Source organism: Pezoporus occidentalis, unplaced genomic scaffold (assembly GCF_034315485.1).
Source record: "Pezoporus occidentalis ecotype Australia unplaced genomic scaffold, CSIRO_AGI_Poc_V1 ctg57, whole genome shotgun sequence".
NCBI classification, from domain to species: Eukaryota; Metazoa; Chordata; class Aves; order Psittaciformes; family Psittacidae; genus Pezoporus; species Pezoporus occidentalis.
In genome coordinates this window covers 1,211,616-1,224,525 of record NW_026915910.1, presented here as the reverse complement: position 1 = coordinate 1,224,525, position 12,910 = coordinate 1,211,616, and the positions used below count along the sequence as shown (strand labels likewise).

Sequence of the window (12,910 nt, the reverse complement as noted above, 5' to 3'; positions counted from 1 at the left end):
AAAGGCGTAGGATAAGCGGCAGCCTGTAATGCTATAGTGTCGGAGATCACAGTCGGAGGCACAAATCTGCCTCCCTGCTGAGATTTAAGAAAGAAGATGACGAGTTTGAAGATGCTGGCTTAAATGACTAGCAAGTGAATGAAGAAGTGCATAGTGAGTGCCCTTGGAAGAACAGCATTTCATGACCTAGACTTTTGCTAGGGATTGAGAATAAACTCATTCTCACAGGGCGCTAGCGGAGAAGTAGAAAAAAACTGGGCCAATTTATTAATAGCATGGGATCTAACTTGTTTGCAAGTATCTTTGGCCATCTAATTCAGCAAATATGTGGCAAAGTATCCTGGGGTGAGAGATACTATTTGTTAAAGCTATATAAAAGATGCAAGCAGGTTTTGGTGGCTTATATGGGAAGGAAGAGTAAGAGTAAAATAACAGAGTAAAGAATTTGTTCTCAGAAAACTAAAAGCTCACCCCCTTAACCAAAACTCCTGTCTGATTTGTTTTAATGATATTTATTACATCATCAAAAAACAGCTTAGCAGAGAGCTGGCATTATGTAGCTAATAAATCTGTTTCTTAGGTATGTGGTGAAATTTATACAAGTAATTATCTAGGTAAGTCTATCCAAGGTTCTTTCTCATCACTGCAATGTCTAGAGGGAAAACAATAATAAAGTAATGATAACCACAATTATTATTTATTACTACTACTATGATTATGGTAGTGCCCAAAGATCCCAATCAGCATTTCAGTAATTAGAATTAATTCTGTCAGGCACTGGTTTTTTCTCATTCAGCTACAGGGTGTTTCTACTGCTCCTCGGAGTATATGTACAGCCAGCCTGTGCTCTGGACATCAATGAAAGGTAATATATTGCATCACCTATGGCCACAGTATGTGCAGGAAAGGGCATGGAGCCCTTCTCACCCCATCAATTTCTGCACACACCACCTCACAGAACTACTCAGAGTATTTCAGTCACAGAAGGTCTGTGCTATGCAAGCAAAAAAAGGGGGATTGTGATCTGATATGATCATAACCCGGCCCTATTAATTCAAACTCATTATTCCAATCCAGCAGTGGCTAATTCTTGATGATTTAAATGAAAGGAAGTGAACTGCTGATCCCTGGAGCTACCTGAGAGCATGCTGGAGTCAGAGATTTGATTACCCTTGTTTTAGGGCAAGACTGGCTTTAGGTAGTGGACCAAAAATGACAGCTTTCAAGAACACAGCTCGTTTCTGTGCTGTGTAATTTTTTTTCATTGTCCTTGATCCATTTAGCTTGAACAGCACCTCATTAGACAACTGTTCCCTTTCACTCCTAAATTTCAGCACAGTCAAGCCTAGACAGGGCTGTGAGATATTAAGTAAATACAGGTAGGTCACACACACCAGCAACTTATGAGTGGTTGCATGACAGCTGCATGGCTTGCAGATAGGTCTAGCCAGAGCAAGAAAGGTGATTAGTCTGTCATTCCTCGATAAGATTTGCAGGATTTGTAGTTGTGTCAAGAAATTATGTGAGCAAAAAGCCCAAACTACAGTAAACAGAGATGCTGTCAATGAAGGAGAGGAGTGAGAGGTTAAGTGATTCTGCTCGGTGCCTCTGCAAGCTGCAGCCATTATGAGGGAGAAGTTTAATTTCTGTATTGCACCTCAAGGCCTGAAGAGGAGCCTTTCTGTCCTCCTTGACGCATTTTCTCTTCAGAGCAGGGCATGTTGACCTGTTTCTCCTTTCAGAGGAGCATTCACCCCCAGCCACTCGCCTTCCTAATCCACGGCTATGCTCGCCAGCCTGGAAATAGCTGGGCTGCAACGCCAGCTATAGGTTTTGTGGCAGGTCCTCAGCCTGACAGCCCAGCAACACCTCTGAATATTTGTAAGCTGCAATTCATTTATGTAGAAGACAATGCATTTTTGCTTGATGAAAACATGTTTTCCAGGGCCCGGCAGCTGCAACATTTGAAACCCAGTAGGCAGCTCTGACAGGCGAGCGGCTGCTCGGGCAGGCAGAGCAAGCGAAACGCGCTCACAGAAAGGGGCCACCCAAGGCAGAAACCTGCTTCTCCTGCCAGGATTTTGCACCCAACACACAGCAATTAAGTCCCTCATTTAAAAGAAAAGTGTCACCCACAGAAAAATTTACACCTGCGCACTGGCAGTGAAGGGCGAGGAGTATTTTACACTCCAATGCAACCTCCCATTCTCACAGACTCCTTTAAATGGTTTAACAGAAACTTGCACCTGAAACAAACACCATATTTTTAACTTCCTATTTCTCTGTTTTCAAAGACATGTTATGATCTGTTTCCACATTCTACAACGGAGCTGAAGCATGCAGATGTAGAAATGCTGCCTGCTCCTCTGAGTTAAAAGCAAGGTTCTTAATAAGAAGGAAAACAAGAAGGGGTCACCAAGAGTAGATTTTTCTTTCATCTGCTATTTCTCATTTTGAGCTTTTTACAATGTAAACACAAACCAGACAGTCTGTTTTCCAGACACTTAAATGCTTGTGCAGTTTTGTCAGACTGTTTCAGATGGATAGCGGCAGGTTTCTCTGTCTTGCATCCAAATGCTGCTTTTCCACACAATAGTGTAAAATGCAGAATGACATCTCTGTCTTCAGTGTAGGTGTAAAGCAAGAGGAATTTGGTCCTTTCACCCTGAATGGTTTACTTCTCCTGCCCTGCCTTTAAGCCCTCAGAGAGTACATACAACCCTGTTTTAGAAAAATAAATGAATAAATAAATCTGAACACTTGCAAAAAGAGGCAAGATACCATGGAAAAGCAATTTGGCCATAAAGTCACTGGCTGTCCTCCTTAGGAAAATAAGGAGGAACACAGTGTTGCCAGATTACACAGCATCAAAAATGCTTGCTTTTTGTGACAAAATCTCTTTGTGTTTGTGACTTACTACTATGTGCTAGTGCAATCAGGCAGCCAGGATGACTTCAAGATGAGAAAGGATCACTAAAATCACATCTTAATAAGATAAAACTTGTAGACAGATCTGTGTATCTTTAGTAACTGACCACAGAGAAATAAAATTAAAGTCTGCTTATAAGAGCCAACATTTTGTCCAAGAAGAGACTTTCATGTCAAGTGCTTCCTATGATTAATGTCATATTTGGTAGAGATTCCAGCACTTCGGGTTCGGTTAAGACAAAGAAAGTAGCAAATTAAAATGTTCCGGTGAAACTCTTAGTTATGGAAATTTCAGACATTCCATTTATCCAGTGGCTGTGCTTGTCTATCCCAAATGCAGCTGGAAAAAATCATGCCTCTTCATGGAATTTTCTGTTCCTTCTTTCCTTCCTTCCAGAACACACTCACATTCCACCATTTCTTCTGGACAAAGACACAGAGCTCATTTCTCCTCTTCCTCAAAACAATAATGTTTTAAATAAGAAATATGTGCTCTGTGAGAAGGGTGTTTTGAAGACTTATTTTTTTTTTTGTTTATTCTGATCAATTTCTTTCTTTCTGTATACATATATAAGCATATGTATGTGACATTCAGAAAAATTCTGAAAAAATATTCTGGAGGGAATACCCTGGAGGGAAGGAATGCCATCCAGAGAGACCTCGACACACTTGTGACGTGGGCTGATGCCAACCTCACGAAGTTTAACCATGCCAAGTGCAAGGTCCTACACCTGGGTCGGAGCAATGCCAGGCACAGCTACAGGCTGGGCAGTGGAGAGATTCAGAGCAGCCCTGTGGAGAAGGACTCAGGGGTGTTGGTTGATGAGAAAATGAGCATGAGCCAGCTTCAGTGTCCGCTTGCACCCCAGAAAGCCAACCATATCCTGGGCTGCATCAAAAGGAGCGTGACCAGCAGGTCGAAGGAGGCGATCCTGCCCCTCTACTCTGCTCTCGTGAGACCTCACCTGGAGTATTGTGTGCAGTTCTGGTGTCCTCAACACAAAAAGGACATGGAACTGTTGGAACAAGTCCAGAGAAGGGCCACGAGGATGATCAGGGGACTGGAGCACCTCCTGTGTGAAGATAGGCTGAGAAAGTTGGGGCTGTTCAGCCTGGAGAAGAGAAGGCTGCGTGGAGACCTCATAGCAGCCTTCCAGTATCTGAAGGGGGCCTATAGGGGCCATGGCAGGGGGGTTGGAACTAGATGATCTTAAGGTCCTTTCCAACCCTAACTATTCTATGATTCTATGTACTTTTAGCCAACAGTGAGTCAGGCTGGGTGACTGGCCTTTCTCTCTGGGCAATGAAAAATGAGTACTTCCTGAAGGCAGTTTAGGCTATTTATCATAAGGTGGGATGAACTGCCCTACAGTCATTCCCATCTTCCCTCATGACCACACAGGAAGCCTAGATAACCGGCTCAGGCTGGAGCCCTGAAGGAAGCAAAGTTATACCCATCTTAAATTCATAGCCCAAGCAAATCACCTCATCTCTCTGTAATCATAAACAGGGATGGCCTCGTCCTTTACCTCATATCTTAGGCACCCACTAAAATGGTGAGAGGACTTGTCTCCTGGAAAGTTCTGCCTTACTGTCTGCAGACTATAGCAGTAGACCAGAAGGCGAGGTTACACTAAATCCACCTTAGACGCCATCCTTGGGTCTAAATGTTGGTTGACTAACAGGAAGAGGCAAGCACCCCTCATTGCTCCAGAGGTATCTCCTACCTCCCTGCACATAGGTACATGAATTAGGAGAAAACGCTCCCTCTGGAAGCCTTCCAGGTGCTTCTCTTCATTTCCTGTACCATAAATTAAGCCCTTGCATTGGGAAGACTGATTTCTTGAGTACCTAAAATACAGGTGCAAATTAGAGGCCAAAGTCAGGCAGACTGGAAGTGTGCACTCAGAATACAAGATGACATTTAGGCGACAGAACCCTACTCCAGCTGCTATTTATCATCCATTTTCTTCTGAAGTCCTACACTGCAGCAATCTTGTATGGGTCACAGTTTGAAGAAGCTGACTAACCACATGATTTCCCTAAGTGCAGATAAAGTGTATCAACTCCTCTATATGCTCTGTGCCTGATTGAGCAAGCAGTAAAGCCAACTACTCAACTCCACACCTGTCATAAAGTAGGCTCAAATAATCACCCAAAAAGGAATATACTTTAAAGAGGATTTTATGAAGGGAACTTAAGGAAGCCTAGCACTCCCCAAATGTTTAATGTCGCATAAATCATTCCTTAGGCTGTTAGTGATAGCCCCACAGCCCTGAGGTTACTGCAATATGTTCTACTGAGGGACCAGCCTTGGGCATGCTCCCATCTTCACATCCCATTCCTCCCTTCCACCTCATTTCCCTGCCTTGGTGGGCATAGAATCATAGACTAGTTAGGGTTGGAAAGGACCTTAAGATCGTCTAGTTCCAACCCCCCTGCCATGGGCAGGGACACCTTAAGCTAATGAAATGGAACAGATGTCAGGAACATTTCACACCTGCTGTTCCTAATACACCTAATCCTTTCCAGATGATCTTGCACTGAAAAGGACTAAGATTGTTTTTTATGGTCAGCTGCTGTTGGGAGGGAGATGAACACTGAGTCCTGGTTTAGGCTTGAGTGATGCACAGCTCCTGATGGGACTGGCTAATCTGTTTCCAAAAGCACAGTGCTTGGTGTGGTGCTGAACTTCAGTTCAGGACTGGACTAGACTAACCCAACCCCAAAGGGCCATGCTCGTCTGTTCAGGATAAACCACATGGAACAAGAACTTTCCTGGATGAGGACTGGAATGTTCGGCATACTGCAGGATTTACTATTTTCTGAAAAATGAAGGTTTTTCAAAGTGCACTCTCATTACCAAATTTATTTCATAAATATCTTCAGAATTATTTTGGTCAATCAAACCTGGTTATCATCTTTTCATTACAGTGCAATAAAAATAATATATTTTCTTCCCTGCTCTGACTAATTCTCATTAAATAGCCTTTCTCAAGATGGGTAACACCTTTAGTTCTATTATGCTTTTTGTCTATTTTTCTGTTTTTTTCTTCTTTTTTAAGGAGAAGGCAATTGATCTTATTGTTTTTGAACATTTCCCTTTTATTTTTTTGAGACAGTACTTGCTACTCTACCATCAGATACCAACTTGAACACACAGAACATAAGGTTAACAATAGCTAGGCTGTGGCAAAGAACAGCCAAAGTAAATACTGTGAAAGATATTATTTTTCTACATGTTTATATGGATGCACATAGCACCCTCATGAATAGATCATCTTCTCTTTGACGTTTCTGGTGACCCATTGGTGCCTTCATTGGAATGGCATAGGAATTTAACTCTAGCATGGAATGATTGAAATAGCCTTTATATTATGTTTAATATAAAGAGATCTCTTATTTTTTAAGAAAAGCTGTTTCTTGTTTTGATTTCTATAATAACAAAAAGTGCAATATTGATCCCATAAAGCTTTAAGTACTATGTCAAATGAGATGCTAACAAATATCAGGAGGAAATTCTAGATGTATTGTATTTATAAACTTAATGATTCTGTATTATTAAGGGCAGGATACTTCAAAATACTCAGTGTCTCTTCCAACTTGAGTTCTTTCATTGACTTCACGAGGTTTCTAAAAGGATCAGGCTTTACACTGCAAGTATCTTCTAACCCAGAAAATCTTTAGGAATTCCACCCCATAGCCCTGAGTTTATTGTCTCACAGAGATACACTTGCTCAGTTTACAGGTGAATATTTGTTTTTCTCACCAGTTTTGCAAACTCAACCAGACATCAAGCTGAATTTTTTCCTTATTCAAGCATCATCATCAGTAATAAAGGTATTTTTGCCATGGATACACCTGTGCAACTCCATTAGCTTTCATCAAGGTTACATGTGTGCAACTGAGGTTATATAGGGAAGACAACTGGGATGGAGAGACCTGACTGTGGACAGAAATCGACCTCTGGATTATTTATTGCTGATGATGATGTGAAAGAAGGCAAAAAGTGGTGAGGTTGGCAAATGGGCTAAATCTTGCATTATTTTTTTCCTGTAATGCTTATGAGCTCTCATAGCCTCTTTTCAGAGCATTTTAAAAGGTTTGGGCTTTTTTGTTTGTTTCAAATGAGTTCCTATCAGAGCAGTGTTGAATATAAAGTATATCTCAATTTGTTAACTAAATAATAAAGCAGAAAGGTTCCTCAGTGTGCTTCTAGAAATAGATGCTGTTTGGTGACCTCTGCACAGAAGCAAATGTATTCAGAGGAAAATCCAAATGACAGTCTTTGGCCAGTTAGTTACTGGATTTCTCTAAGTTGATTCTAAGATTTTTCCTTCCCTATAGACTCTACTCCTTATCACCCTGAAAAGAATATACTGTAGCCTTAACAATTAAATGATAATGAGCAGACAGAAAAGAAAGGATAGGAGAGATCTGGCATAGCTACAGCTAGCAATCATTAGATTTACAGAGGGGAAAAGACATGCTTCCTAGGCCAACATATTTTTTATGAATAATTGATAAGGCAGTCAGCACAGTTATATCATAGAAATGTAATATATATCCATAATTATAAAACCAGCTTTGTGCAAAAGGACATAATACACTGAAAGGAGATACCAGCCAATATGCCATCCTGAAATAAAATACAGTCACTATTGTGTTAGTTGGCAAAATTTAAATACAAGATTTGAAGCAAGCAAAATGTTCTTTAATCCCATTTTTTAGCACAGTCCAGGTTCAGTCTGCTCAGGAAAATACTGCAAGGCAAAATCAGCAGCTGCATTAATTTGCTGATGATTGAGAGAAAAATGAAAGTTATCCTTATGTTTTTTTCCCTCCCTACTTGCTACTCTAACTTACTAATAATACAAGAGTACCAATTTATTCCTATACAAGTATATAAAGCATACAAATTGAAAAATCAATGTAATGTAAAGAAAAAAGATTATCATGCACTGTTTAGAATCAACCAGCTAGAAACAGAGGGGGGGAAAATGCATATGTGGAGACACAATGTTTAGAAAATGTACGTATTGTACCTACCCTAAGCTAGAGTGTTTGCAGGAAAAAGCTCCCCCTAGTTTAACATGCAGACTGAGCTATATTTTGACCAGAAAACAGTCTTATTTCCAGTCTTTTCTAAAGAAATTCATCAGTTGTCTTTTCATCTTTCAAATGCCCACAAATAATAAAAATATCAATCCCTTTGCCCATAAAAGCCACACAAAAGCATGTAACAAAGATTTCAGGGGTGAAGGGATTATGATACTCAAAATGCTTTATTAGCATGACGTCTCAGCATCGTTCACCAGAATGCTGATGGCTTATTGTAGCCTGAAGGACAGACTTTTGTCGCATGTGACAGTCCCTTGAAAACACTGACAGCAATAGCTCTTAGTTGTAGTCTGAATCGCCATTAGCGGTTGGGTTTAAATCTTTGATCTCTCAGTGGTGGAATGCTTTCTTCGGCCAAAACTGGCCTCTACTTATTAGAAATAATCACACTGTACAAGTCAGATGTGTAACAAATGGGTCTGAGTCTTCAGTTTGGAAATACATTCAGAGAAGGTGGAAAGAATGGCTACTGGCTCTGTGACAGGAGATTCAATCTTCATAAACCTGCAAGAGAGGGGAGGAAAAAAAAGCGACACAAATGCGCCCTACAAAAGAACAGAGCAGATCACAGCTGGAAGGAAGGCAAACCTTTTAATCAGGTCCTTGAAATACAAGCTGCAGGAAGCTAGAACATTTTGGTGGACTTCAAACTCTTTGCCTTCAACAATAATTTTCAGGTCTGTAAACTCTTTCGCTCTGCGTTGCTGGTTCAACTCCTTCAACATTTCTGCAGAACAGAGAAGACAGACAGTGCCAGGGTTCCCATTAAGAGTTTTTATTTTTACTTTTTACTTTTCTTTTTTTTTTTTTGTAAAGAAGTAGAGAAACAGGAAACAACTGATATTTTTGTTGGTAAGATTGGCTCAACACACACAGAGGATATAAACATAACATACTGAAAAAAAAAAAAAGAAAAAGAAAAAAGCAGGAACCAGTAGGTCTAAACAACTGAAATATATACACAGAAAAAAAACAAAAATAATCCTAAATTTGGAAGGGTTAAAACCAAAAAGAAAATATTTCAGCATCAGCAAATCAGAAACACAGAGAACGCATTATCATAGAAAAGTCAAAATAATTTGTCATAATAAAAATCAAGAGCTAATGAATTTCTATCGAAATGCAAATAAGTTTTGAACATACCAGAAAAATATTAGCAAAAATATGGTACTATGATGCAGTATGAACTGGATATGGGTCAAAATAATAAAACCACAAGACCTGCAAAAATAGCTTATCCTTTAACATAGTAAAAATGTGTTAAGCCTCTCAGTTAATAGAATAAAATAGTGCTTCTAAATAATATATAAATTACCATCCATAGAAAATTGGCCAAAATATCAATGCATTGTGCAATATACCTCAGCTATATGGACTACAATTGTATATGTTTCAGAATTAGCTTAAAAGCATCCTTATGATAAAAAATAATCTCACACAGAGAATAAATTACTGCCATTTACAGCAATTACCATTTTTTGCACTCCAAGGATTTTTACCATCACAGCATTTTTATTTTTTAGCCTTCAATGGCTTCATTTACAGCAACAATCAACTTTCACACATCATGAAAGAATCATAATGATTAAAATAACCTATGAAAGTGTTTCCATCCTGCAATAAATCACCTACCTTGTGTGATACCTCCTTTTATAAAGCCTATTGGTACTAACAGAATGAAATAATAGCATGCCATGACTTCATGTGTGGATGTAAGAATTCCCTCCAACTTTGCAGACCAAAATGGCTATCAAGATGAATAATATACTTTTCACCTGGGCAACAGTCTGGTAGATCAGAAGCCAGTGATCAAGATGATAAAAGAGCTGATTTTAAATACTAAAGAATTTTGGTTTTATTTTATGTTTGCAATAGGTCAAGGTTCTCATTTTCTCAGTGTAACACCCTGAACACATTCCTCTTCAGACAGTTCTGTAAATCAACAGCAATCCTTTATGTGGAATCACCTCCTTACACACAGTTAAAAGGGACCTGAAAACTGTGTAACTAAAGACACATTTAAAGCCACTGTCAGGTTTGGGCACTGGGCTGCCAAAGTATTTCCAAAGGGCCTTACAGTGAAATGAAGACCCAAATAATCTTTGTGCTCTCCTGTTTCCTCAGCAAAACTCAGCAAGAGCTCAAGCACTAAGCAGATAAACATGAAAGCATGCAAATATACAACTGTTGAATGAAAAGAAACTGAAGTTCTCCCAAGCCCCAACATCTGTAGTGCACATTTTTCAGGCCTTAGTAAATAAATAAATGTCACCTTGCACATTTATGTCTATTTAATGGAAACACAGTAGTGTCTGAAAGGCTAATTATTCTGAGCTGAAAAGGGTCAGTGCTCTCCAGAGAGCAAGCAGATCATTAGAGAGGGCACAGAAATAACAGCAGGCTTGTGTCAGATCTATAATAGGGGAAAATAAACCACTCTGTCCTGTGGGTGCCATACCAGGGACTATTTTTAACAAATTTATCTCAACTAAAGTACAGTGATACATTTTCAGCAGAACTTATAACAGGCTCTGGATGTTCACTTTTTCTGTAGGAAAGTTTCCGGGTTTTGCTGGAGGTGTGATGCCTAAAGTATGATTTGACTGCTAATGCTTCACGCCTCGGTTAAAGACCAAGGATGCTTTGGACAAAGGGATGTTCTACATGATTTAGGGTAAAACGGACTAAGGTCTCTAGTTTCACAGGAACAGCACCAGGTGCTGTCTTAGTTGCATATTTCTGGAGGAGACTGTGGAGGAAGTATTTTTGTGTCCTTCGTCATATACAAATGACTTTTTTTTTTATCTTGGTCCATTTTCCTACTTTCACTTACAGCAACTACATTTTCTTCATAACCAATTTCTATCATTTTATGTCTTAAACACTGTTACTTTTCCCTCTACACTTTCTGAAACTCTCTCATTGACTACTTAATTTCAGTTTCGTTTTCTGTCATTCCCCTTTTCAAATTTGCCCAACTACTGTCCTCCATCTCCTTTTGCACTTTTCCTAAATTCCTATTCAAAATCTGTTTCTCTACTATCTGTGACTTTACAGCTTTCCTTGCAGAAGCCTTTCAGGACAAGGGCTCCAACCAAGACTAAGTCATACAAGTTTAAGGTTACACTTACACAAAGGGTCAATCTCCATCTCACCTCATTCAATTTTTTTCCTTTTAAAGCTCATGATCAATTATTGTAGTGTTTAAAGAGCACAGCTGTTAAACAACAACTACATGGATGGATGCTCTGCTTGAGAAGAGGAGAGGAGAGGTGAGGAAGAGAAGAAACAGAGTTTATCTGCACTCTGAAGGGGCTGTGGGTTTTTGGAGGTGAGCTCAGGGTAAGCGGGAAACTAGAGACCATCCTTAACTCATGACTGTGGCCAAGATTGGGGAATAACAAGACACAAAGTTCAGCTGCTGCACCTATAGATGTTGCACTCTCTGTGCTATCTCCACTATTGTGAGAGCTGGTTTGAGCATCCAAGTCCCCAGATGACTTCCCCAGGTAATCGGCTGATTCCTTGGACTTTACTGAGCACCATTTAATGACGTCCAGTCCTGGGGTTCCTGGGCTCAGTTTCTATCCATGCTCTTTACACACTTCAGTGCGCTTTATACTGGATGCATTAAGGAATGCAAACCAGGAAATGCACAGCTCAGGAGCAGTGGTGCAATTTTGCTCATAAAACCCCAGAAATCACAAAAAAAGCCCTGATCAGAAACAGAAGCTCTTCTTTTTCTATAGACATTCAGAGGCAGTAAGTCCCTCCTTGTCCCCCTGACTTGCGCTCTCCTCAGACAGATGGCTATGAACAGCCCTGTACTGTTTGTAGCTCAGTTTCTGAACTAGAAATAGGCAAGGCAGGTGGAGAGGAGAAGGAAGTCAGGAGACTTCACTGACTCATCAATCTTCCTCACTGAGGCTCCTTTGTATTACTAAATAACTACCAGGCATTAGTATTGGACACAAGGTTATATCAGAACGGGCCCTCATTCTCAGAGTATTTGTGATGCTCACGCTGTGCTTAGCCAGGCATTAATGATTTATGAGGACTCGGGATGAGTTGCAAAACAAATTTTTTCACCAGGTAATAATGCCTGCCGATGAGTTGTAAAAGGAGAAACAACATAGTGCAGTCCTGGCAGTGAAAAATTATCTCAGCTGTCTCCTTCTAGTCCCTCTTTTGGGCTCCTCCTAATTTTCAGTGTTTCCTTCAACAAATGGAATTTCCTAAAACCTTCAGAAAGGGATGTGCTGGGAATTTCCTACTGGTTATTTATTCCTCTGGTTTCTTTGTTCTTACAGAAAGTTTTTATTTTTTTATTTATTTTTTTTTTTAAGTGATGCAGATAAAAATGAAGTACAAGGACAGCTAAGGAGCAAGGTTTCAGTAGGGTGGGCACTGATGTTCCCTTTCCTCAGTGAATCACAGCAGATGCTCTTGCATCCAGAGGGCAAGGGATTTTCCTTCCTGCCCCAGGTGCACACACATGCTGGGATCACAGTGAGGACTGGCTTGGTTTCTGTCTTCTTCATCACTATCAATGATGAATCATTCTCAGTCAAACACTGGTTGAATGTTTTCCTCTTAAAGAACTACACAATGGACACTCCAATGTTCTTCCACCATTACATGAGCCACATAGTGGTTGAACCTAAAGGGCACTTGACCTGAAATCTGAAACTGAACATCTCTATGGAGCTCGTGAAAGGAAGCACTTTCTATCTTGACATTATCAGCCTTTGTATCATTGCTTGGGGGCATTTAAGCATAATTATATTGAAAGTCCCAGAGACAATATGGGCCAGAAGGCATAAGTGATTTTCCTCAGGTCAGGAACAGAGCCAGGAAGAAC

The 12,910-nt window shown here is 40.1% G+C and overlaps 1 protein-coding gene across 4 annotated transcripts in view; it reads right to left on the bottom strand.

The window, feature by feature from the left end:
* The window catches only part of KLHL29 (kelch like family member 29), a 404,582-nt gene that overhangs the window by 66,911 nt on the left and 324,761 nt on the right, over positions 1–12,910 (bottom strand). For all 4 annotated transcript variants that reach the window (XM_062638410.1, XM_062638407.1, XM_062638409.1 and 1 more), the window contains one exon: positions 8,638–8,776. In XM_062638410.1, coding sequence (XP_062494394.1) covers positions 8,638–8,776 — 139 coding nt within the window. The remainder of the gene's footprint in view (positions 1–8,637; positions 8,777–12,910) is intronic.